Source organism: Takifugu flavidus, chromosome 8 (assembly GCF_003711565.1).
Source record: "Takifugu flavidus isolate HTHZ2018 chromosome 8, ASM371156v2, whole genome shotgun sequence".
Classification (NCBI taxonomy): domain Eukaryota; kingdom Metazoa; phylum Chordata; class Actinopteri; order Tetraodontiformes; family Tetraodontidae; genus Takifugu; species Takifugu flavidus.
The window spans coordinates 15331575-15354546 of NC_079527.1; the positions used below are offsets into that span (position 1 = coordinate 15331575).

Here is a 22972-nt window from a genome sequence, read left to right on the forward strand (position 1 = left end):
GGGGCTTTGATGACACAGACGGGCTCACAAAGGCATCATCAGATCAAAGTGCAACAGCCAATGTTGACCCCCCCATGACCGGCTTCCTCGGTGGTTTTGTTCCGGGGTCACGCGCCAACCTGGGGGTTCTGGAGCACGTGCGCACACGTGCGCTGCCTCCTTAGCTCCCATTAACCACAGCGGGTCGCTGAAGCCGACGCCCGACCCGGAAGATCCTATTGACTTTTGATTGTTGTGTTTGATGTGCACGACCCTGACATTCCGGGGGGGGGGGGGGCTAAGGGGGGAACAGAGGCTCCGGTCCACCTAGTGTAATTGGGGGGGCGATTATTGACAAGGCTGTTAATCAGAGTGCATAGTGTGTGTGTGCGTGTGTGTGCGTGTGTGTGAGGGGGGGGGTCATGTCACAGCAACGCCTTGGCAACCAAATATTGCTGCTCATATAAACCAGCAGTGATGCTGCTCTCATCAAATCACGCCTAAGAGTGTGCGCGTGCGCGCGCCAGGGTCAGTGTCAGAACAATCGGTGCCGGACCCCCTGGGCTCTGGACCTGAACCCGAACATCTCCCAGAACCGCAGCTTCAAACTTTCCCTGGGTCCAAACGAGAGCGCACGCACGCACGCACACGCACGTCTCCGTGCTGCTGGAGCCGCGCGGTGATGAGGGCTGTGCGCGCGTGTGCTGGGGGCCTGGCACGCTCCTATGAATAGCCTGTTTCTGTGGCCGAACTTAGCTGCGCGTCTCCGCTCTGTCTCATCACTTTTATGCCGCTGCGCGAGCAAGCGCACAGAAATAGACGCAAAAACACGCACGCGGCCGCGGCGGCTTCAGCCGCGCACGGACCAACTTTGGGTCGAGTTCGGCTACTTACGGCGAGGCAGGAGAGCAGCGTGCACAGCAGGAGTCCGCGCGTCCACGAGCCCATTTCCACCAGCGACCGCCGAGCTGCTGCGGGAACTGCGGGAAGCGAAGACGAAGCCGAGGTCCTTCACGCCTCCCGGACACGCGCTCAGACGTCTGCGCCTCTTCACGCGTCGGTCCCGCGGGCACGCGCAGCCCCGCACAGGTAAAAAAGGTCCGTTTGGCGGAAAAACACGCCGAGTTGGGGAGTCTGGAAAGTTCGCCGGTGCGCTCTCCGAAACTTGGAGCTCTGTGTGGGCTGAGTGTGTGTGCGTGTGCGTGTGAGTGTGTGAGAGAGAGAGAGAGAGAGGAGAGAGAGAGAGAGAGCGGGAGGGGAGAGAGTGCAGGAAAAGTAAAAGGCGGAATGGAATTCAGGAGCGCTGAAAGGGAAGGAGTCTAATCCATGACCAAACATGTCCGCGTGCACGTCTGGACCCTCCGATCACGGAAGTAACGACAGGAAATCTCGGAGTCGGGGGAGGGGCGCGGATATTCGGGGTGGGGGGGGCAGAAAGTCAGATGTGAGTGAAGTAAAGTGGAAGCTTGGACCCTCAGAAGGTCTGACCCTGATCCGGGAGGGGACCTCCGAATACCTGTAGACCATCGCAGGAGAGTCTCTGGATGTTCTGACCCCCCCCCCTTCCCGAGGGTCGGAGCCCCCCCCCCGAGGGTTGGAGCCCCCGACATCCCAGATGTGACGTCGATGATCAACCAGGACGCAGATTATTGATGGCGGAGCTTCACCTGCCGAGTGCAGCTTCCAAACCATCAAATGTGTTTATTTAACGTGTCGTTGGAAAAAGTCCATGATGCAGCAAGAGAGCAAAATTAATGAAATATGTTCCGGCTAATTGTGTAAATCAAACGATGAGGTATAAAACAATAGATTTTAATGAAACTAATCTGTTTAAAAATCGGTATTATTAAACTCTGATGATTGAAAAAAAATGTGTAAAATTCTTCGGAAGAAATATTCCTCAGGAAAGCCAATTTATTTATTTTATTTATTTAAACGGTGAAATTTATTTAATCGAAATTAAATGTGGACAGAAGATTGAACAACGCGCGCCACCCTGTGGACAGATGGCGATATTACAGCTCATTTTAAAATGGCTTCCAGTGGAAGTTATTAAATTATTATTATTATTATTATTATTATTAGATTATACTTTATTATACTTTATCTGCTGAATTATTACTCTGTATTTAATGGAAGGTTTTCCCATCCTGCCCAGAACCCAGAATAGAAATGAAACTAATTTATGAGCATCGGCGTCGTTTTTACTGGGAACATTTCAGACGATTCGGCGGCGGCGGAACGTGATGAAAGATGATTTCCGGCGCCGCGGGTCAGTGGGCGGAGTCAGTGGGCGGAGTCACCCGACGCGCCGATGGCTCACAGATATTTGACATTTGGCAGGACGCACAACATCTCGAAGAGGAGGTTGGCGCCGGTCAGCGCGGTGTTCCCTGAGGAGACAAGACGCCGTCACAACCCAGCGAGAGAGCGAGAGAGAGAGACGCGCACGTCAACACACACCTGTGGTGTCGTACGCAGGAGAAACCTCCACCAGGTCACAGCCCACCAGGCTCAGGCCGCGGCAGCCTCGGATGATCTCCACCCCCTAAAGCCAGACAGGAAGTTCAGGAGGCTTCAGAACTCGACCGGGAGGATCCGGGTCCGTACCTGGATGGGAGTCAGTCCCGCTATTTCAGGGGTGCCAGTGCCGGGCGCAAAGCCGGGGTCCAGAGCATCGATGTCGAAGCTGAGGTAGACCGGACCGGCGCCCATCTGGGACCGGACCTCCGCCATCAGAGGGGTCAGGGACCGATACCAGCACTCCTCCACCGGGACCACACGGAAGCCCTGAGAGGCAGAATTCCCAGTTCATTTATAACCCCTCAATAAGGTCCAACCGGTCCAGGTTCTGTCTGCCCCAGTAGAACCCACCTGTGCTCGGCTCCACTCGTAAGCATCAGCGGAGTAGCCGCTGCCCCGCAGGCCGATCTGGACCACCCTCTCCCGGTCCAGAAGCCCCTCCTCCACGCAGCGCCTGAACGGCGTCCCGTGGGCGATCTTCTCCCCCAGCAGGAGGTCGCTGGTGTCGGCGTGCGCGTCCACGTGGACCAGGCCCACCGGGCCGTGTCTGAGGACACACCATAGGTTAACCCCGGCGCTAAGGGATCTTTCTTCCCGTGGAGGCGGCGCCTCACCTCTCGGCCACGGCCTGAAGGATCGGGTACGCGATGGTGTGGTCGCCACCTGCAAACGAGCCAGACTGAATCGGACCCGGTTTGGTGAGTAGAACCGCTGCTGCAGTACCGGTGGCGGCCACCGGGACTCACCCAGAGTCAGGGGGGTGCAGCCCGCCGCCAGGATGGTCCTGTAGGCGTCCCTGATGCGGCGGCAGGTGTCCTGCAGGTCGTACAGGTTTACGTTGACGTCCCCGATGTCGGCCACCCTGATGGACTGGTACGGCGCCGCCCTGGTGCCGCTGTTGTAGGCTCTCAGCATGGCAGACTCCACACGGATCTGCCGGGGCCCAAACCTGAGGGGGACAGGACATAAACCTGAGCCGGGGATCCGCTCCGTTCTGCTGACCCACCCACAGAACTGTCCGAGCGGAACCCTGGAGAGGGACCCCTGCTGCTGTGGTCCCCGGAGTCCAGGACCCCCCAGGTGCCGTGGAAATGACGTGTTGTTGGTACTTCCTGTTTCTGGCAGCGTGTCAGGGGCGGGAAGGTGTCCCACAGGGTTCCGTTCTAGGACCGGTCTATATCCTCTACTCCAAGACTGGACTTCCAAATCTTGTCTGGAGGATTTTCTCCAACCAAAACAAGAAAAGAATCTAATGTTTGTCTGAGGTGAGGAGGTCCAACTGGTGGGTCAAGGACCCTGGAGTGGTTCCTGGTTCCTCCCTCCCTCCCTACAGATGGACCCCCACCCCCCACCCCCGCGGGTCACCTGAGGCAGGTGCTCCTCCAGGTCTTCCTGCTGTCACCATTCGTCCATCGTCCATCAACAACAGTCGAAAACGAGCTTTTCATGCCGACATTTAGAGGAACGCTCATGAATAAATAAATACATTTAGCATTTTTATTTACATTTACCTCTTTAGTTCATACGTGTAACTAATATTTTCAAAGATGACTGTTTCCTTTGTTGTTAACTTCCAACGAACCCTGAAACCAACGCTGACCCGCAGCTCCGGAACCGGGTCTGAAGCTAAAGGTTGCTGTTATTTTTAGCAGAACTGGATCCCCAGATCCCAGAAAGTGGAGCAGGTAACTCAGACCGAGGGGGGAGGGGGGGCAAAGGTGAAAGCACACAATTCTTCTTTGGAACGAACTTTGGAACCTGACCTGGCTCCGGGCCGGTTGGAGGTCCCGGTGTCGATGGGGACGCCCACAAACGCCGCATCGAGCCCGTCTGCGGTCTCCCTGTAGGGCAGCCGGGCCATGGTGGGGATCCCGGACACCCGAGCAACAACCTCGGCGCTGGGGGGCTCATTGTAGCGCTGCCCTGAAGCTTTCCGGCTGGGACCGTCCCGGGTCAGAGTCCGATCCTGGCAACAGAACCCCGGTCCGGTTTTACTAAAGGACGGAGAAAAGAGTCTCCGAACTCTGGGAAAGTTCGTGCGGAGGGCCAACATTCTGGTCTGAGAGGCTCTCGGGACTCTTCTGTTCCGCCCCCTCGGTCCAATAATATGGGAGCCTGTTGGTGCCGCTCTTGAACTTCCGGAACAAGAAGTGCGGTTCACCTGTAGAAAGAGCAGGTTCAATAAACCACGCCCCTTTAACGCAACCTGAGGATCATTGTGGAAAAATTGTTACTCAAAAGAGACTTTTGCCATTTGTTTCATTCAGAGTTTAGTTGAATAAAGATATTTTGTTATTTTTTAACCTTTGTTGAGTTTTTGGATTGAAATGAAAGTCTCGGTGCTGGATTGTCCGATTGTCCCTGAAGGTTACGCTGGGTGCAGTTCGCACAGCCGCCGCCAGGGGCAGCGTTTCCCTGCCTCCTTCAGGCTTCCCACTCAGAAGCTGCTCAGATCATCTCAGAACATCGACCGACCATCATGGTGAGTTCAGCTTTACTGGCGTTTTTCTCCGTGAATTGTAAAATCGGAGAAAAGACGGAAACAATTCAGGCTTTTACCGCTTCACCACCTCAAATTCGAGCCGCTGTTTTCTGTGGTGGCAGCTATTGTTTCAGCATCAATGTTGATGCGCTGAAATTGTGGGTTTTGTTTGTAGCACCTTTAATCCTGTAAGATCTTTCCAAAGCAGAAGTAACGTCGCTTAAATTGAAACAAACCATCCTCCTGACAAATATTTTAGTTCATATTGTTCCAAAACAGTTGTGTTGTGACAACATCTGGTCCATCAGCAGCTGTAATATTCACACTGAAATAAAACGTCCCGTCCAGGACGGAGTCAGGTTCTTTGGACTGATGCAGGAGCAGCACATGACAAAATGTCTGACCCACATAATCCTGCAGTAATCCTGCCAGCTTGTGTCGCAGCAGAAAATGCTCGGTGCAACAAGCGCTCTGACATCAGAGCTTCTCCTGAGAGGATCTGATCTTTTTTACAGCAGTTTGCAGCATCGAAATAAACATTTCTTGGTATTTGATGACAATGAGGCAAATTCTCCTCTAATTCTGCGTTTCTAATAATCAGGAGAGGTTTTGTAAAATCCTTTTTTGGGTCAGAGTCACCGGCTTTAATCTGAATCCTCTTTGTCTGCACACCAGCGTGAGTGCATCTCCGTCCACGTCGGCCAGGCTGGTGTCCAGATCGGCAATGCCTGCTGGGAACTTTATTGTCTGGAGCATGGTATCCAGCCGGATGGGCAGATGCCCAGTGACAAGACTCTTGGAGGTGGAGATGACTCCTTCAACACCTTCTTCAGTGAGACCGGAGCAGGAAAGCACGTTCCCAGGGCTGTTTTTGTGGACCTGGAGCCCACTGTCATTGGTAGATATGATCCCCTTAAGATACATTTCATCAAATAATGACGATATCTGGTCCTCTGTGGCACAGCAGTGATGAATTATGATGTTTGTGTCTCTGCAGATGAGGTTCGTACTGGGACCTACCGCCAGCTGTTCCACCCCGAGCAGCTGATCACTGGTAAGGAAGATGCTGCCAACAACTACGCCCGAGGACACTACACCATCGGCAAAGAGATCATCGATCTGGTGCTGGACAGGATCCGCAAACTGGTGAGGGAATCCCGTGGAGAACATTTGTAAATTCTTTCCAGAACATGATTAAAGTGAATCTCCTGTGTGATACTGACTCTCCTCTGTGTCTGCAGGCCGATCAGTGTACTGGCCTTCAGGGCTTCCTGGTGTTCCACAGCTTTGGAGGTGGCACCGGCTCTGGTTTCACTTCCCTGCTGATGGAACGTCTGTCCGTCGACTATGGCAAGAAGTCCAAGCTGGAGTTCTCCATCTACCCAGCTCCACAGGTGTCTACCGCTGTGGTGGAGCCCTACAACTCCATCCTGACCACCCACACCACCCTGGAGCACTCCGATTGTGCCTTCATGGTGGATAACGAGGCCATCTACGACATCTGTCGCAGGAACCTGGATATCGAGCGTCCCACCTACACCAACCTGAACAGGCTGATCAGCCAGATTGTGTCCTCCATCACTGCCTCCCTTCGCTTTGATGGTGCCCTCAATGTTGATCTGACGGAGTTCCAGACCAACCTGGTGCCATATCCCCGTATTCATTTCCCTCTGGCCACCTACGCTCCCGTCATCTCTGCTGAGAAGGCTTACCATGAGCAGCTCTCAGTGTCTGAGATCACCAACGCTTGCTTCGAGCCCGCCAATCAGATGGTCAAATGTGACCCTCGCCACGGCAAGTACATGGCCTGCTGCCTGCTGTATCGTGGTGATGTGGTGCCCAAAGACGTGAATGCTGCCATTGCCACCATCAAGACCAAACGCAGCATCCAGTTTGTGGACTGGTGCCCCACTGGTTTCAAAGTTGGTATCAACTACCAGCCCCCCACTGTGGTCCCTGGTGGAGACCTGGCCAAGGTTCAGCGAGCTGTGTGCATGCTGAGCAACACCACCGCCATCGCCGAGGCCTGGGCTCGGCTCGACCACAAGTTTGATCTCATGTACGCCAAACGTGCGTTTGTGCACTGGTACGTGGGTGAGGGCATGGAGGAGGGGGAGTTCTCTGAGGCCAGGGAGGACATGGCAGCTCTGGAGAAGGATTATGAGGAGGTGGGAGTCGACTCCGTTGAGGGGGAGGGAGAAGAGGAAGGAGAGGAGTATTAAAATATTCACAACGGTGTTAATTACACAAAATTGATTGATTCCAAATGTGTAATTCACAGTTTCCTCTCAATAAAGTTACAGTTGCATGTGAACTTGTTTGTCATTATTTAATAATACATTGCTCTGATGGCAACACTGCTCATTTAACCAAATGTTTTAGCCCTCAGCAGGAATGAGGATCTGGTGCTGCAGTACTCGCTGTGGCCACAGGGGGCAGCATTTACCAGACTGAGCCGGAACCCTTTTTAACATCAAGTTTTAACAATGAACAATATAAAAGATTGTTGGAGAATAAATGAATGTTTGTTAATGTTTTGGTCTTTTTCACAATCAAGTGTATAATCTTGACAAACGTGATTATAAATATGTGCGATTTAAATGTTTGAAGAACAGAAGCAGAAGAAAGTTTAGTTTTGGTCTTTAAGTTCAAAACTTCTTTCACAAAAATGTGATTTTTCACAGTGAAGCTTGAAAACACCTTCAGTTTTAAATGTGGGTTGGTCTCCCAGTTTAAACAGATAAATTACAGAAGTTGCAAACACCCAAATGATTCTATGCAGAAGAAGAATCGATGAGTTTGAATGGAAGAAAACCAGAGCCAAGACAACAGAATATCCTCTTTATTTTCATCTCAAACCAGCAGAAAACTGTTTCAAAAATATTTCTCCCCATCTCAAATGTTAATAATTTATTAGACACCTAAAACCTTCAAACCAAAGCTTGTTCTGTCAAACTATAAACATGTGTGCAACCATGCAGAGCAACTAAAGAACAACCCCCTCGACTAACGAAGCACATCGGCAAGTTAATTCTGGAGCTGAAACACCATAAATGTCTACAATTACATTGAGACTAAATAAAACACAATGATTTTAATCAGTGAAGCTTCGGGTGCTGATATTTAGAACAGATCAATAAAGTGCGTCAGGGTCCATATCAACATTAATCCTCTCGGGCGCCCCCTGCTGTTCACACCCGGAACTACAACACAACAGATGCTCGAACTAAAGACTTTTTCAATCATCAGAAGAACGTGATGCAGGAACAAGAGAAGCTCTGAGACAAGACGACCTTATTGCTTCATAAATATATGTTGCTGGAACTCAACGGTTGTGTCGATTGTGTGCCGCACACGCTGAGGACCCAGGTCTAAGCCGAGGACACGCAGGCCGGACGCCCCCGCCCACACAGCAGGAAGCCCACGGCAGTGCGCAGCTCCTCCAGCTCCAGGTGAGCCAGGAAGCACCTCTGAAGCTCCGCCTCCACCGTGTTGCCTCGCGGCCCGCGGCGCCCCTTCAGGAGCACCAGGGCCGACTGGCACAGCAGCCAGTCCACCAGGCGCCTGGTCCCGGCACCGTCCTGGTGGGCCAGGACCGTCCGTCCCCACAGGCTGAGGTGCAGCATGTTGGCAGCCACACGTGCGCTGGGACGCTGCAGAGCAACAGAGGCGGCGTCAGCTCACAACAAAGGTTCCTGCACTCACGTGTCGCGGTGTTTCAGAACCTTCTCCGGGTTCCTCCTGAGGAGCAGACGGATCACGAGCTGCACGTCTGCAGGGACGTCGGAGGGCAGAGCGGGAAGCTGCGTCTCCTGGTACCGCCCGCTCTCTAGCCCCGCCCCCCCGTAGAACGGATTGGGCCGCCCACAGATCTCAAAGGCCACGGCCCCCACGGCCCACGCGTCTGCTTTGCTGTAGTCAATCACCACGCTGGCTCCAGGGACCGCGCCGATCACCTGTGGGTCGATACGTGACGTCACTACTCAGACCCGGGCCCGTTCCACCCTACTGATGTGGGACCGGTACCTCGGGGGCCATGAGGGACGCGTTGCCCCCCCTGCTGACCCACATGCTGCTGAAGGGCAGCTGCAGGCTGCAGTCGCTCTGAGACAGGCAGCAGCCAAAGTCGCTGACCACCAGACGAGGGTCACCAGCTGCACACAAAGCTCAGTCAGAACCCCCCCGCAAGCCAGCCCAAAAGGTTCTGAACCCGAGTCGTACCGGGATCCAGCTCCAGCAGCACGTTGTCAGACTTGAGGTCCCTGTGGGCGACGCCTTGTCTGCACAGATGGTCGACGGCCTCCAGGAGCTGCAGCACCATCAGGGCCTGCTGCCTGCGGTTGGGCCGGGACCCGGCCAGGAACCGTCGCAGCGTGAGGGGGTAACTAGAACAGGACGAGACGGAACAAAGACCCGGTCAGGTCCCCACGGTGCCGCCGGAGTCGCACAGAATCAGAATCAGTCTTCATCCAAAGGGGCAGATTAACGGGAGGTTCCTGGGACCAAAACCAGCCCAGTTTCACGCGGTCTTACTTCTTCATGACCAGGAAGAGCGTGCGGTCGTTGCCCAGACCGGCCGGGTTGAGCCGGGCCGGGAGCATGTCCGGATACTCCTCCAGGGCCCCTGGGAGCAGCGGGACCCGGGCCGTGAACACGCGGCACACGCTGATGACGTTGGGGTGAGCTGCCAGACCTCTCACGGCTCCAAAGTGCCTGCAAACACAAAGCTGTCTCTCAGCACCAGGACGGGACGGAGGTCCTGGCAGGGGGGGGGTCACTCACCCGTCCAGGACAACCTGGTCCTGCACATTCAAGGCTGAAGGACCTGCGGGCACCAGCTCCTGGGACATGGACTTTAATATGGCCTCGCTGGACGAGCCCGCCTGCACACATGAGGACAAACATGAGGACAAACATGAGGAGGACAGGACACAGAGCCGCCAGGACACCAGGAAAGTCCACTGACCCCGAAGTTCCACATCATCTTGATGGCCAGAGGGAAGTTTCTGAGCGAGCAGCAGGTCAGAGGTCGAGCGCTTGGCTCTTCACCGTCCTTCAGCTCCACCACGGAGGCCTCGCTCTCCTTCAGGGGGGCGAACGAGGCCGCGGCCTCATACACAGCGGCGTTGGATCCTTTCCCGATCTGGTTCCCGATGACATAATCCTCCAGTTTGTATCCGGAGGTGAACGGCCGGAGTGGCGCCGGGAAGCGTTTCCTCTTAAAAACAGCCTGTTTAAACGGAGACGCAGGACGAAGGTTTGATCAGCGACCTCATCAGATATTAACGAGTCAGGTTAGATGGGGCAGTACTACAGTAGTACTGCTGTAGTACTGCTGTAGTACTGCTGTAGTACTGCTGTAGTACTACTGTAGTACTACAGCAGTACTACTGTAGTACTGCTGTAGTACCACAGTAGTACTGCTGTAGTACTGCTGTAGTACTACTGTAGTACTGCTGTAGTACTACTGTAGTACTGCTGAAGTACTACTGTAGTACTGCTGAGTACTACTGTAGTACTGCTGAAGTACTACTGTAGTACTGCTGTAGTACTGCTGAAGTACTGCTGTAGTACTACTAACACTGCAGTAGATTACTACTGTACTACTAATAATACTGGAGTAGAGTACTACTGTAGTACTACTAATACTGGTGTAGAGTACTGCTGTAGTACTGCTGTAGGACTGCTGTAGTACTACTAACACTGCAGTAGATTACTACTGTACTACTAATAATACTGGAGTAGAGTACTACTGTAGTACTACTAATACTGGAGTAGAGTACTACTGTAGTACTACTAATACTGGAGTAGAGTACTACTGTAGTACTACTAATACTGGAGTAGAGTACTACTGTAGTACTACTAATACTGGAGTAGAGTACTCCTGTAGTACTACTAATACTGGAGTAGAGTACTGCTGTAGTTATACTAATACTGGAGTAGAGTACTACTGTAGTACTACTGTAGTACTACTAATACTGGAGTAGAGTACTACTGTAGTACTGCTGTAGTACTACTAATACTGCAGTAGAGTACTACTGTAGTACTGCTGTAGTACTACTAATACTGCAGTAGAGTACTCCTGTAGTACTACTACAGAGAGGTTTAAACTGATTCAAAGAGTCAAATCTCGCCTGGATCTCCTGACAGGCCGCGTCGCTCTTTCTGTCCTCTTCCAGCTGCTGCTCGATGAGCCCCACGCCGAGACCGAAGGCCAGGAACACGGCCCTGTTCCGCGCTGCCCCCCCGCCGAAGCCTCTCCTGAAGGCGGCGGACTGGAGCTGAGCGGCCAGGCCCCTCAGGGAGGTGCGGTAGTAGCGGTAGCGGGAGGGCAGGAAAGCCCGAGGCTGAGCGCTGGGGCCCCGCGGGGCTACGCGGAAGCGCTCCGCTCGGAACTTTGCTACCAGTCGGCCCCCAGATTTGAGGAGCCCCGGCTGGAGGAGGGAGCGGCCCCACTCCAGGCCCCGGCTCACAGCGTGTCTCAGAGACATGGTTCCACCGAGGAGGGTTCACCCTGCGCCCGCTGACAGCAGGACCCGGGACGGCAGCGAGATGTAAACAAAGACGTCACCTCTCAATAAGGAGAGCTGCGATTGGCTGTCGCTACATGACGTCATCGTCCAACGTGGGGCCGTGGGAAAAACACAGTGAGCAAAAACCTTCATAAACACCTGTAAACTCGTTTTATTTTGCCATTAAAATAATTTATATAAATCCATTTTATCCTTGTTTGGTCGGAATATTATGTTTATATATTACATTTAATAAGTGCTGTCTGCCTGTTTTCCATAACTTACCTTCTTGAATCTGGTATTTTATTTTTCTAGAGTTGCAGAAACTGGTTTAAGTTAATCGAGACCGAGAAGATGGAGGGCAGCTGAATCACAATGTAAATGAGCTGTAACATAATGTGTCGCTTTCAAATCTTCGACCTTTGATCACTGATCAGGCGAGGAGGCTTCAACGGTTCAGAGTCGTTATTTCATGACGTCATCATGAGCCAGCACCGTGACGTAAGCGATGGTGTCAGCGCCCCCTTCGGCCAAGAAGCACAACTGTCGCTATAAAACGTGATTTACTGACTCTTTAATGTTTAAACTAGTTTTAGCTGTGGATGAGATTCAGTAAATTTAACAGAGTTCAGTGCTCAGTCAAATATCTCATCCAATATAATCATTTATCGATCTAAACAGTGATGACGCAACTGGGTGTAACATTACCGAGTGTTAAAACTGAAACAGACTTAAAATTTCATCTCTCTTTTATTAGATAAATTGCTATGAGTGTGTGTGAGAGAGGAAAATTAGTATAATTATAATAAAACGGTCAAAGATGTACAGAAGTGAATGACGGTCATATGAGGGAACACATGAGTGCTACAGGACACAGGTGTTACTACACGTTACTACACGTGTTACAGGTACTGTGCATCACCAAAAGGTGGCGCCAAATCCTCCACTGCATAAGAACGGTTTTACAAAATGAATGAGGGCCGTGATTCCTCTTTAGAGGACGAGGTAGCGCCGTCTGCAGACCCCATGGAACCTAAACTACTTCAATATGGACCATTTCACAGCCTGCTACACATTAGTTAGGAAAGTGTCATGACAAGTTAAAAGCGAACAAAAAGACGAGTTTCTTCAGCTCTTAAATATTTAGCTAATATGTGAGTTAAACAATCTGAAATCAGCCGACTCAACCAGCCACCGAAACATCCCAGTTTGAGACATGACGTCATAAGTGACCGGCTCTTAAATGAAGACCTGGGCTTTATTTTTCATCTGTCTATTTTCATTTGTTTTTGATGATGTCCTCGATCCAGCCGACGTAGTTCCTGATTCTGGTGTAGACTCCAGGGAAGTACGGGTGTGCACATCCGATCCCCCACGACACGATGCCCTCGAAGTGGCCGTTGCAAACCAGCGGCCCGCCAGAGTCTCCCTGCGGCGATATAAGAGGACGCAATGAACCGTGTTTCATTTGGATGAATGACTCGTTAACTGAGCTGTCAGGAACACGTGGCGATACGACACCGACATCACTGGCAACCCAACCTCCTAGCAACATGCTAACATGCACGTCTGTGAATAGATGAATAAAAGCTCGACATCTGTTCCGTGTCAGTGTCGTTCCATGAAACAACTTTGGGCAGATCCCTAAAATCTGACACATTTATTCATAGAGTAGGTAATAACACTGTAATTACACCTGAGCTAACCACCGAAAGCATCTGTACCTGACAGGAGTCTTTCCCGCCCAACCTTGATCCTGCACACAGCATGTTGGGGGTGATCATCCCCCAGTAGTAATAACGCCTGCAGTTGGAGATGATCTGCACGTCCACGGCTCGCAGCACAGGTGACAGGTAGGAACTGTAGATCTGGGTCACGCCCCAGCCGCTCACCGTGCAGGTGTCGGAGGACAGCGGCGGCGTGGCGGCGTCCGGCAGAGCGGCCGGCTGGACGTTGGCGTTGAGCTGCGCCGGCTCGCTCAGCTGCCGCACAAACATTCATTTTTAAAGCTGCTGAACCGACGCGGGGGAGCGGGTTGGACCTGCACTCACCTTGATGAGCATGATGTCGTTGTCAAATGTCCAGTATTTGAAGTTGTTCATGTAAATCTGGGAGACGTTCAGAACCTGCTCGAAGCCTTCGTCGACTTCCAGGTTGTGTTCACTCAACACCACCTTCATCAAACTGCTCCTGAAGACCGAAAGCAGGAGGCATCAAGGTTGGGTTCCACACGTGTTCCATTTGAACTCGTGCAGATTTGATCCAGTCAGCAAACACCTCATTAAACACAAAAATCAGTTTTACATTAGCTCTAAACTCCACCAGTTCCTCTTTGATCCTGAGGTTTACACAGGAAGTCCCCAAACATCCTCATCAAAGGCATCAGGAAAAATGGAGCACTTTTAAACTGTAATTTCAAGACTGGCTGCAGTACTCACGGAATCCAGCAGTGGGCAGCAGAAACCACCCACTGAGGGTGCACCAGTGTGGCCCCACAGTAGTGTCCTCGTGGAGACTGCAGGGACGCCTGGTACTTGATGGAGAAGCGGGGGACCACTTGACCTCCAATGATCCTGGTGCTGAAACTCTCTGCAGACAGTGACGCCAAATTCATTTCAGGTTTATCATAAAAACGACAACATTTCAGTTCCTCCCTGATTTTACCGATTAGAACCTTTTCGGCAGGTTAGCGTGCGCTAAGAAGCCGCCATGGAAAATCTCACCTGTCACTAAGAGAGCCAGAAGGACCAACACGCCACACCTGTGCTGCCGACTCCTCATGTTAATAAACTGTAAAGAACCAACAGGTAATAACCTTCAGAAACACACAAAGGAGGCTGTGTACAGCCGTTAAACCTGGACGTCCAAATGCGTCAACCTTCAGGGTGTCTCCAACTGGCAGAATCAAAGTTCTCCTGCTGCCTTTTATAGTGCAACAGTATCATCCACACCTTTTGTTTAAATAATCTTTTCATCTGCTTTTAAACCGTGTCAGACTTAAACAATGAACTTGACCTACAACAGGACAAAGATGAGGGTTCTGGTGTCTCGATTGTCCCTGTGGATAATTAGGACAGGGTCGTCCTCATCGTTGCAAACGTATGGACAAACAGTAGCAACGTAACATTTCAAATTCATGAACTCGTTAAAAAATGTCGGTCAAAGATCGTGTAGGCTCAGAGTTTAGCTCTGCTATCAGAAAATGTAAATATGAGCCCCAGAAAAGGGCATTTAAATTCATGCTCTGAAACACAGGGGGCAGTATTTCACAGCCACCACCCCCACTGTTCTCTCATGTTCTCATGTTTGGTGCTGCAAGTCCATAAGAACCATTAGAGCCTGAACGTTTAAGTTCCAACAGCCACGCCCAGTGGAGGAGCTCTGAAAGTTAATGCTTCGCTTCTGCGTGTGCTAACTTAGCGCTTAACTTAGCATAACAAAGCATGGTTGTCACCTCTAGGGTGTCCTGGATGAAGGCAGTTTAGTTCTGGATCTTTTCACTTCTGTGAAATGAAACACTAAACCTTTGGGTTTTTGATAAGGACCGGTTTTAGGACCACGTGGACTCGCTACTGCCCCTCAAGGCGACATGTGGTATTTCACTGATTTCACAGAAACGGCTGAACCCATACAGTATTTGTCAATATCTAAGAAAAAACAAAGGTTTTACACTCTGTTTAAGCCAGTCAGAACCAAAAGAAAGAAACAGAGACATCAGATGGTTCTGGAGTCCGATGCCGCTTCACTCCAGGGGAGCCAAGATGTTCCTTTAAAAGAAAAGGGCAGCGGTCGGCCCACAGGGGACACGACAGGAAGAGCGAGGGTCATTAGTGATGGGAGGAGGTCGGGAACTCACCACCGATAAAGCTCCTCCATTTTTAATGAGAGCAGAGCAGATGTGGGCCAAAGCTGCAGGCTGGACTTGGTGGCGCCCAGCTCAGGAGGCCTGATGGACGCTCGCATGTATGCAGATGATGTTTGGTTAAATCTGAGAGGCCACCACTGGGGAAAACCCCTGTCCTTAAATATCAAATATCAGAAATCCATCAAGAAACAAAGGAAAACACAACCAGGGGTTTAATCAAGCAGAATATCACAGTTTCAGCATCATACTCAGCACATATAGACTGGTTTAATCTGTATTTTAACATCATTTAACATTGAAAGAGGATTTTATTCTGATTCTTGTTATCTGGAGTCCAGCTTATTAAAGGAGAAATAAAGGGTACATGAAAATAAATGAGCTCAGCACTCGATTAATAAAGAAATACATATTTATAAAGAGTGTTTTAGTGTGTTTTCCTACATAAAACTGATAAAATACTTAATTTTTAATAAAACTGTGAATGTTTGTCTGGAAAAAGTCTGAATAAAGTTTCTTCTATTAAGGGCAACAGAAAAGTGATCAGTTTTCTACGTGATCGATGGGATCTTATTGATGAGAGCGAAGGGTCACACCAAGTCCGCTGGTGTCCATGACAACAGAAATGGGAACTAAAAGAAACCTGAGCAGGTGTAACAGCTTCCTGTTAAAATGAGAGGAGAAGCGCTGCCGGTGGAACACAAGCCTTTGTGTGCCGCCCGCTCCGACATGGACTTACGTTCTGTGTTCCTCTGTGTTCTGCTGGAGGTTCTGGCCGGAAACTGTGAGTACGCCTTTACATTCCCCCATGCACGGAGAAGCTGGTCCAGTCGGAACCGGACCAGCTGATGTTTGATCCATGTTTGAGAAAAGACAAATCTGACGGTGGAGCTCAGAACGCCCGCGGGTCAATCATCGGGAAAAAAACCCATTTTGAAACATTTAGACTATTTCTCCTTTTCGAAACTTTGGGCAAACGTGGCCGACGCCCTGCGGTACCAGACAGCTGTGATGCCGCTGTAATTGACCCCGGAGGAGGTCCAGAACCTCCAGAATCTGCCCACTTCTCATTACGTGACGTCCACGTGACTTTGTAGCCGCCACACACGGCGATTGATTATCGGATCGATGCTAAAGGCCGTGAGCAGAGAATCATTCGGGTCTGATTTAGAAGATTCTTCCCATTGATGACCGGTACCACATTAGTGAGGTTAGATGTGTTCAGCGGGTCGGGGCTGGTCCCAGCGTCCTTTAGGAACGGATCAATGCTCAACTGGCCCCGACTCAAAAGGCTTTAATGGAATTTGGAGTAAACTCAGCAGATGCTTCGTCTCCTCAACCAACCACTCAATTATTGATCACTGCGATCAATTTGGGATGTCAGCGCCTGGAAAAGCCAATCGGATCGGTCGGTTCTGACGAGAATGTTGAGACGAGGAGAGTCGGGAAGGAAAAAGGAGCATTCAGAGGTTGGATTTAGCAAAGGGAGCTTAAAGAAATGTGAGGACGTAAATGTTCTGTAACGGCTTCAGTCGGTGTCAGTGGGATCGAGGCAGAACTAGAGAAGAACCCAAAGGAACCAAAGGTCCACTCAGGACTGTTTTTTTCTTCATTTCTGCACTTTTGAGAGGGGACTAACCCTCAACAAGTGCTGGTTAACATCACCTGTTTATTATGTTTATCTGAACATTTGAAATCTACATCCTTTCATCTATCAGAACCACATCTTGTTGCCATGGAAACATTGTGTGTTTTTATGCGAATCACTTGATTCGAAGGCTTCTCTGAAGAGACGTCAACCTGAGAAATAAAGAACTCTCATAGTCCAAATTCAGATCAATAACGGTGGTCAGTCGCACTTTGATGTATTGATTTCCTTTGATGTGCTGAGCCAGAAGCTTTGTTTTATTGTTCTTGTTGACTCAGCAGCTGGAGGAACAAAATTACAGTTCTGTGGGTCTTTGCTTTGAAACCATCTCACATTTATCTGTGTGCGTGTGTGTGTGTGTGTGTGTGTGTGTGTGGTGTGTGTGTGTGTGTGTGTGTGTGTGTGTGTGTGTGCAGGTCAGAGACGTATCATAGGAGGTTACGCTCCCGTTCCTCATTTCATCAAGTACATGGTGTCCATCCAGACGACGGAGCGGCACCACATTTGTGGAGGCTCGTTGATTAACAAGTACTGGGTCATCACAGCTGCTCACTGCAACGTAGGGTGAGCTCCTCCTCCTGCTGCTCCTCCTGCTGCTGCTCCTCCTGCTGCTCCTCCTGCTCCTCCTTCTGCTGCTCCTCCTCCTCCTGCTGCTCCTCCTCCTGCTCCTCATCCTCCTGCTGCTCCTCCTTCTCCTCCTCCTGCTGCTCCACCTGCTCCTCCTGCTGCTGCTCCTCTTTCTGCTGCTCCTCCTCCTGCTCCTCCTTCTGCTGCTCCTTATCCTCCTCCTCCACACTCCTTCCACTGTTGGTTCCTTCTCAACGCCCAGTATGCAGGAACGGTCTTGTGAACGTCCTGGGTCCATACTGGTGAAATGCATCATGGGAGTTACTGTCCCAAGTCCACACGTCTGAAGCGTGTGTGAGAAATTAGGGGATCAAGTCTCTGGGAGAACACCTGAGGAACGGCCACCGATGAGCGTCCGTTCTCGGGTTCGTAAAAGACCACGATGTAGACTGGTTCCCAGATGTGCTCCACCCATTTCATCAGGACTAGGTATCCCACAATGCATTTCACCCCAGCCAGCAGCCATAACAGTGCGAAGCACGTGCGTGTGTCATTAGTATGAAGGGAAACGGAGGTCGGGTGTTTCAGTGGTCTGAGTCGAGCTGAGTGGGAAACTTCTTCTTCTTCTGCTTCTGCTTGTCTTTGATCTCTGGAGGTTAAAGAAGATGATGGTGGTGGCGGGGGATTACTCTCTGAGCATCTACGAGGGCACGGAACAGGAAACACTGCCCCAGCTGCTGGTGCCCCACCCGCAGTACAACAGCACCACCAACAACAACGACATCATGCTCATCAAGGTACGGTGTGACACGTCGGCGTGCGCGTGGCTCGCCCCGCCCACTCATCCCGCCCTGTCTCCAGCTGAAGGCGCCGGTCTACCTGAACAGCTACGTCTCCGTAGCTCTGCTGCCCCGCCAGGCCGCCTCCATGGCGGCGGGGCGAATGTGCCGGGTGTCGGGGTGGGGCTACACCAGCCCCAGCACCGGGGAGATCCCCTCCACCCTCCGCACCGTCACGCTGCCCATCGTCTCCACGCACACGTGCAACAGCAGCGCCTCGTATAACGGCAGCATCACGGAAAACATGATCTGTGCCGGTTACAGCGATGGCGGGAAAGATGCCTGCAAGGTGAGAGAGACCGGAATACCGCTGGGTAAACTGGGACCGGGAGAGTTCAGCTGGGACTGGGAGAGCCAAACTGGTCCATAACTCTGGTTAAACTGGGACTGGGAGAGCCAAACTGGTCCATAACTCTGCTGTTCAATCATTAGTGGAGCTGTGATTCGTCGCCCAGTGAAATGGGAATATTGAGGAATTCCCGACGTTCCCGAGTCTGGTTCTGTTTCAGGGGGACTCTGGCGGTCCGCTGGTGTGCGAGGGGCGGGTCTATGGTCTGGTGTCCTGGGGGAACGGCTGCGCTGACCCCCGGTTTCCTGGCGTCTACACGGCCGTGTCCAAGTACCGCCAGTGGATCGACAACACCATCTTCAGCTACTACAGCGGCTGCAAGCAGGATTAAAGGGAAGCACAGGAAGTTGTGGAATAGCAGAGTCTTAATGTGTTATTATTTTCTCGATTAATGACTTTACTCTTCACAGGTGCTTCCACACAAATGTGTTTGATTCTTCTTCACGTGTTAGACTGCTGTTGCTGGTTCTATCACATGTTGCTTCTTCTCTTCCGTTGGCTGTGCTTCCCGTCAAACATGCTAATAAACCCGGAAATGGGAAACGGAAAAGATTGTTTTCATTTTTTTAAATCATCTTTTGGTCCATTGACGAATAGATTCACGTGTAAATGTTGTTTGTTCTGAAGAGACGGGAGAAAGGGGAGGGGCTTGAAACAGACCGTTGATAACTGGGTTCTTGCCACTAGATGGCGCCAACTGTTGCACCCTGGACCTTTAAACAAGCAGCAGAGCCCCCGAACGGATCATAAAAATAATAATAATTTCTTATAATAATAATAAACGACAGAAAATGTAATCAGGACGTCACATGACAGCAACCCACATCTGCTCGGCTCACATGACTTCATTTACACCTTCAGAAGGTCATTAAGGAAAATCAGTGAAAACTGGGAACAAGAATGAAAGAGAATCCGTGATGAAGAAACAGAGCAAACAGAGCGTGAACGTGATCTTTGTTCCCCAGAAACAAAACAGACATCAAATATGGAAACATTCAGCTTTGATCTGGACTAATAACATGAATTATAACTGGACTCAGCTGCACTTAATCAAATGAATGCATAATGAAAAGTGTGTGTGTGTGTGTGTGTGTGTGTGTGAGTGTGTGTGTGTGTGTGTGTGTGTGTGTGTGTGTGTGTGTGTGTGTGTTCTTGTACTGGCTACATACTGAGGTCCGAAATGCTCTACAAACAATCCAAGGACTTTGTGGGGAAGTGAGGACACTTTGGTTGGAGGGTTAAGACATAGTTTTGAGGTCGGGGTTAAAATTGGGTTTAGGTCAGGGGTCAGGGGTCAGGGGGTTATTTCTGATGGCTAAGGTAAGGAGCTCCATGTATTGTCTATAAATGTTCTCACATAGATAGAAGCACAGGGATGTGTGTGTGTGTGTGTGTGTGTGTGTGTGTGTGTGTGTGGTTTTACACACTTTAATAAAGTCCTGATCATCACTCTTTTGACTTCCTGACAGGTTTGACGGCCTGTTTAGGTGATGGCGGCCTCACAGGCAGACAATCAGCCGAACAGCCATGAAAGTTCAGAGATCCAGTTTGGTCTTCTTGTCCCAGAACGGTCCCAGAATGGTCCCAGAATGGTCCCAGAACGGTCCCAGAATGAGCTGCCTCTGTTAAACATGCATGAGCGGCTGCTCTGGGAGCGACAGTGATTCCTTAAATCCGCCCTGGAGGCGTCACACCTGATCGCGGCGTCGCCGCGGCATCAATAGTTGATGTCCTACTTTAAAGGCATCTCCGGTGTCGCGGCTGCTGTCGGGCGGGTCGGCGCCGCTTTGTGATCCCACATTTTAGGGCTTTTATGTCTGTTTTTGCAGGCTTGGTTACATAAAGGCCAGGGAAGGCGCCTCGGGGGAGGGGCGGGGCTCCTGACGTGGTTGACCCAAGGTTCCCCGTCCGCTCCTCGCTGCGCTTTGTCTGAGCTGGAAAACTATTGATCGGGCCCAACAAAGTGTGGCCCCCTGACAAACGGCCCCTCCCAGCGGATTTTGCTTTGTTGTATCTGGGAAGATAAAACGTGTTTTACAGCCACAGAAGCTTCTCCCCCCAGAAGGAGGCCACCAGTTCCATTCTTCTCCAACAGAGACCCTCATGGGAGAGTTGACGTCCACATTTATCCGGGTCCTATTGTACAAGAGATAAGACGAGTCGGACGTGTGAGAGGCGGAATCATGGATGAATGTGGGAATGTTCCGCCTCTGAGAACAGACGTTCTGAAAGATGTCACCAGGAATCTGAAGTCAAGCCTGAGAAAAGGATGGCGCTGTTCCTAGGTCGGCCACCAGGGGGCAGACGACCACCAAGGCGTGAGGAGAGGCCCTCCCGGCGCTTCCATCCATCACCGCCGTCGCTCCTGAACGGAGGAATAGGCAGGAATAAAGAGCTCCGTCTGGGCTCTGCAGCGGAGCAGGAAGGTTTGCAGATGTGTCCCGAAGCTCAGCGGCAGCACGGGAACGTGACCGGATTATCACGGCGCCACGAACAGTCGAGAGAACAAACAAGCCCTTTTCCCTTTTTTCCGTCTGACCCTGCGGAGATTCGAGCACTTCGTGGGATGTTTTTGTCTCGCTGATTCTGTGGCCGCAGCCGGAAGGCTGGAAAATCTGGGACATCGGGAACGTTCACAGATGGAAACACGGAAGCTGCGACTCCTTCAGCTGTTTTAGACGACGCTTAAAGAGAAGCAGATGCTGATGGAGCAGCAGCAGCTGGTCCCCATCGTTCTCCATCGTTCTTTATTGTTCTCCTTCGTTCTCCATCGTTCGCCATCGTTCTCCATCGTTCTTTATGGTTCTCCATCGTTCTTTATTGTTCTCCATCGTTCTCCATCGTTCCCCATCGTTCTCCATCGTTCTCCATCGTTCCCCATCGTTCTCCATCATTCCCCATTATTCTCCATTGTTGTTTTCTAGGATTTTTTAGGAATTAGTGAGGATTCCTGGTGGATCCGGATGGACTGGGATCACCATTATCAGGATCCTTCTCCAGGACCACTCAGGAGCGACCCGACGGCACCACGAGCTTTGATGCTGTTGTTCTCCTTCCTGGATGATGATTCCAGGTTCGGTTTCTGGGGAAATGAAAACGTGGCCTAATTGCAGCCAAACTGCTGCAATTAGCCAAAAACCCCAGAGATGACGGCTAATTAGCACAGCTGATTGTTCCAAGGTCACATGACTGCGTTATTGTTCAGGAAGTGACCAAAGACGGAAATATTGTGAAAACAGGAGATTCACACACACACTTACACACACACACACACACACGCACACACTCTCACACACACACACACGCACACACACACACTTACACACACATACACTCTCACACACACACACACACAACACGCAGACACCACACACAACACACTCTCACACACACCACACACTTACACACACACACATACGCACACACACACACACACACACACATTACACACACACACACATACGCACACTTACACACACGCACACACTCTACACACACGCACAACCACACACCACAACACACAACACACACACACACACACACACACATACACTCTCACACACACACACACTTACACACAATACACTCTCACACTTACACACACACACACTTACACACACGCACAGTTACAACACACTTACACACACACACTCTCACACACTCTCACACACACACACACACTCACATTTCTTTTCTGCTGCTCTGTAGATTTACCGTCTCTCCTCTGAGGAGTTCACAAAGCACTTTAATCATTTTTCCAGACTCTGACCCACCATCAAAGGGAGGCTGAGCTTTGTTCTATTGAAGATAGTACACACTCACACACTCATGCACACACTCATGCACACACTCACACACTCATGCACACACACACGCACATACATTAAATTCATTCATTCATTCACCGAGTTCATTTGAATATTAAAATAACTAAACAGCTACATTTCTAAATCATCTTCATAGTTTGTAAAATCTCATATGAACAAAACATATAAAGAAAAAATACCAACACTAAATGATGCCCAAAGTGGGCGTGGCCAATTACAAAATGTGGTGTATAAGTTGTGCTGGGATGCTAATGTATAAACTGGAGTTCTATCTTGTTCATTTCTGTCTAAATGTGAGAAATCTAATGAAGTTTTGCCAAAACCAAAAGCTAATTTAATCATTTGAATGTGGATGAACGACACTAGTTTGGCCTGACGGTGGCG

The 22972-nt window shown here is 50.6% G+C and overlaps 6 protein-coding genes across 7 annotated transcripts in view; 2 read left to right on the forward strand and 4 right to left on the reverse strand.

Annotated features, from left to right (window-relative positions):
* hspg2 (heparan sulfate proteoglycan 2) overlaps positions 1 to 1322 on the reverse strand; it is a 55670-nt gene extending 54348 nt beyond the window's left edge. Inside the window, 1 exon segment of the mRNA XM_057040323.1 lies at positions 874 to 1322. Coding sequence (XP_056896303.1) covers positions 874 to 927 — 54 coding nt within the window. The 5' untranslated portion in view covers positions 928 to 1322.
* Positions 1323 to 1887: 565 nt separating this feature from the next.
* agmat (agmatine ureohydrolase (agmatinase)) lies at positions 1888 to 4628 on the reverse strand. The gene is made up of 7 exons (XM_057040348.1): positions 4266 to 4628; positions 3249 to 3451; positions 3117 to 3165; positions 2854 to 3049; positions 2590 to 2769; positions 2443 to 2527; positions 1888 to 2372 (listed from the first exon to the last, which is right to left on the reverse strand). Exons 1-7 carry the CDS (start codon positions 4553 to 4555, stop codon positions 2299 to 2301), a joined length of 1077 nt encoding a protein of 358 aa, XP_056896328.1. The 5' UTR covers positions 4556 to 4628; the 3' UTR covers positions 1888 to 2298.
* A 217-nt stretch (positions 4629 to 4845) lies between these two features.
* LOC130529776 (tubulin alpha chain) lies at positions 4846 to 7298 on the forward strand. Its single transcript, XM_057040343.1, has 4 exons — positions 4846 to 4984; positions 5660 to 5882; positions 5982 to 6130; positions 6226 to 7298. The coding sequence occupies exons 1-4, from the start codon at positions 4982 to 4984 to the stop codon at positions 7204 to 7206; spliced, it is 1356 nt and encodes a 451-aa protein (XP_056896323.1). The 5' UTR covers positions 4846 to 4981; the 3' UTR covers positions 7207 to 7298.
* A 512-nt stretch (positions 7299 to 7810) lies between these two features.
* Positions 7811 to 11564, reverse strand: pink1 (PTEN induced kinase 1). The gene is made up of 8 exons (XM_057040327.1): positions 11119 to 11564; positions 9951 to 10214; positions 9767 to 9867; positions 9518 to 9697; positions 9206 to 9369; positions 9011 to 9138; positions 8710 to 8940; positions 7811 to 8637 (listed from the first exon to the last, which is right to left on the reverse strand). Exons 1-8 carry the CDS (start codon positions 11473 to 11475, stop codon positions 8356 to 8358), a joined length of 1707 nt encoding a protein of 568 aa, XP_056896307.1. The 5' UTR covers positions 11476 to 11564; the 3' UTR covers positions 7811 to 8355.
* Positions 11565 to 12227: 663 nt separating this feature from the next.
* On the reverse strand, positions 12228 to 14479 carry LOC130529782 (serine protease 1). The gene is made up of 5 exons (XM_057040350.1): positions 14220 to 14479; positions 13935 to 14085; positions 13548 to 13686; positions 13221 to 13478; positions 12228 to 12925 (listed from the first exon to the last, which is right to left on the reverse strand). Exons 1-5 carry the CDS (start codon positions 14275 to 14277, stop codon positions 12776 to 12778), a joined length of 756 nt encoding a protein of 251 aa, XP_056896330.1. The 5' UTR covers positions 14278 to 14479; the 3' UTR covers positions 12228 to 12775.
* A 1526-nt stretch (positions 14480 to 16005) lies between these two features.
* zmp:0000001088 (trypsin-3) lies at positions 16006 to 19311 on the forward strand. 2 transcript variants are annotated; one of them, XM_057041720.1, is made up of 5 exons: positions 16006 to 16142; positions 17423 to 17570; positions 18229 to 18370; positions 18435 to 18701; positions 18922 to 19311. In XM_057041720.1, exons 1-5 carry the CDS (start codon positions 16031 to 16033, stop codon positions 19090 to 19092), a joined length of 840 nt encoding a protein of 279 aa, XP_056897700.1. In that variant the 5' UTR covers positions 16006 to 16030; the 3' UTR covers positions 19093 to 19311. The 2 variants fall into 2 exon arrangements, with proteins under 2 accessions (XP_056897700.1, XP_056897699.1); XM_057041719.1 differs by lacking the exon at positions 16006 to 16142 and adding an exon at positions 16242 to 16827.
* Positions 19312 to 22972: the final 3661 nt, after the last annotated feature.

Excerpts from the sequence above, each read along its gene's own strand:
- LOC130529776 (XM_057040343.1), top strand. Across the intron at positions 5,883-5,981 it reads CCTGGAGCCCACTGTCATTG|ATGAGGTTCGTACTGGGACC; the intron begins GTAGATATGATC and ends GTGTCTCTGCAG. Across the intron at positions 6,131-6,225 it reads TGGACAGGATCCGCAAACTG|GCCGATCAGTGTACTGGCCT; the intron begins GTGAGGGAATCC and ends CTGTGTCTGCAG.
- LOC130529782 (XM_057040350.1), bottom strand. The coding sequence starts at position 14,277 with ATGAGGAGTCGGCAGCACAGGTGTGGCGTGTTGGTCCTTCTGGCTCTC. Across the intron at positions 14,086-14,219 it reads TCTGGCTCTCTTAGTGACAG|AGAGTTTCAGCACCAGGATC; the intron begins GTGAGATTTTCC and ends CACTGTCTGCAG. Across the intron at positions 13,687-13,934 it reads GCTGCCCACTGCTGGATTCC|GAGCAGTTTGATGAAGGTGG; the intron begins GTGAGTACTGCA and ends TTCGGTCTTCAG.
- zmp:0000001088 (XM_057041719.1), top strand. The coding sequence starts at position 16,656 with ATGGAATTTGGAGTAAACTCAGCAGATGCTTCGTCTCCTCAACCAACC. Across the intron at positions 17,571-18,228 it reads GCTGCTCACTGCAACGTAGG|GTTAAAGAAGATGATGGTGG; the intron begins GTGAGCTCCTCC and ends TGATCTCTGGAG. Across the intron at positions 18,702-18,921 it reads GCGGGAAAGATGCCTGCAAG|GGGGACTCTGGCGGTCCGCT; the intron begins GTGAGAGAGACC and ends GTTCTGTTTCAG.
- agmat (XM_057040348.1), bottom strand. The coding sequence starts at position 4,555 with ATGTTGGCCCTCCGCACGAACTTTCCCAGAGTTCGGAGACTCTTTTCT. Across the intron at positions 3,166-3,248 it reads CTGCACCCCCCTGACTCTGG|GTGGCGACCACACCATCGCG; the intron begins GTGAGTCCCGGT and ends GCTCGTTTGCAG. Across the intron at positions 2,770-2,853 it reads ACGAGTGGAGCCGAGCACAG|GGCTTCCGTGTGGTCCCGGT; the intron begins GTGGGTTCTACT and ends TCTGCCTCTCAG.
- pink1 (XM_057040327.1), bottom strand. The coding sequence starts at position 11,475 with ATGTCTCTGAGACACGCTGTGAGCCGGGGCCTGGAGTGGGGCCGCTCC. Across the intron at positions 10,215-11,118 it reads CGGCCTGTCAGGAGATCCAG|GCTGTTTTTAAGAGGAAACG; the intron begins GCGAGATTTGAC and ends CCGTTTAAACAG. Across the intron at positions 9,868-9,950 it reads AGATGATGTGGAACTTCGGG|GCGGGCTCGTCCAGCGAGGC; the intron begins GTCAGTGGACTT and ends TCATGTGTGCAG.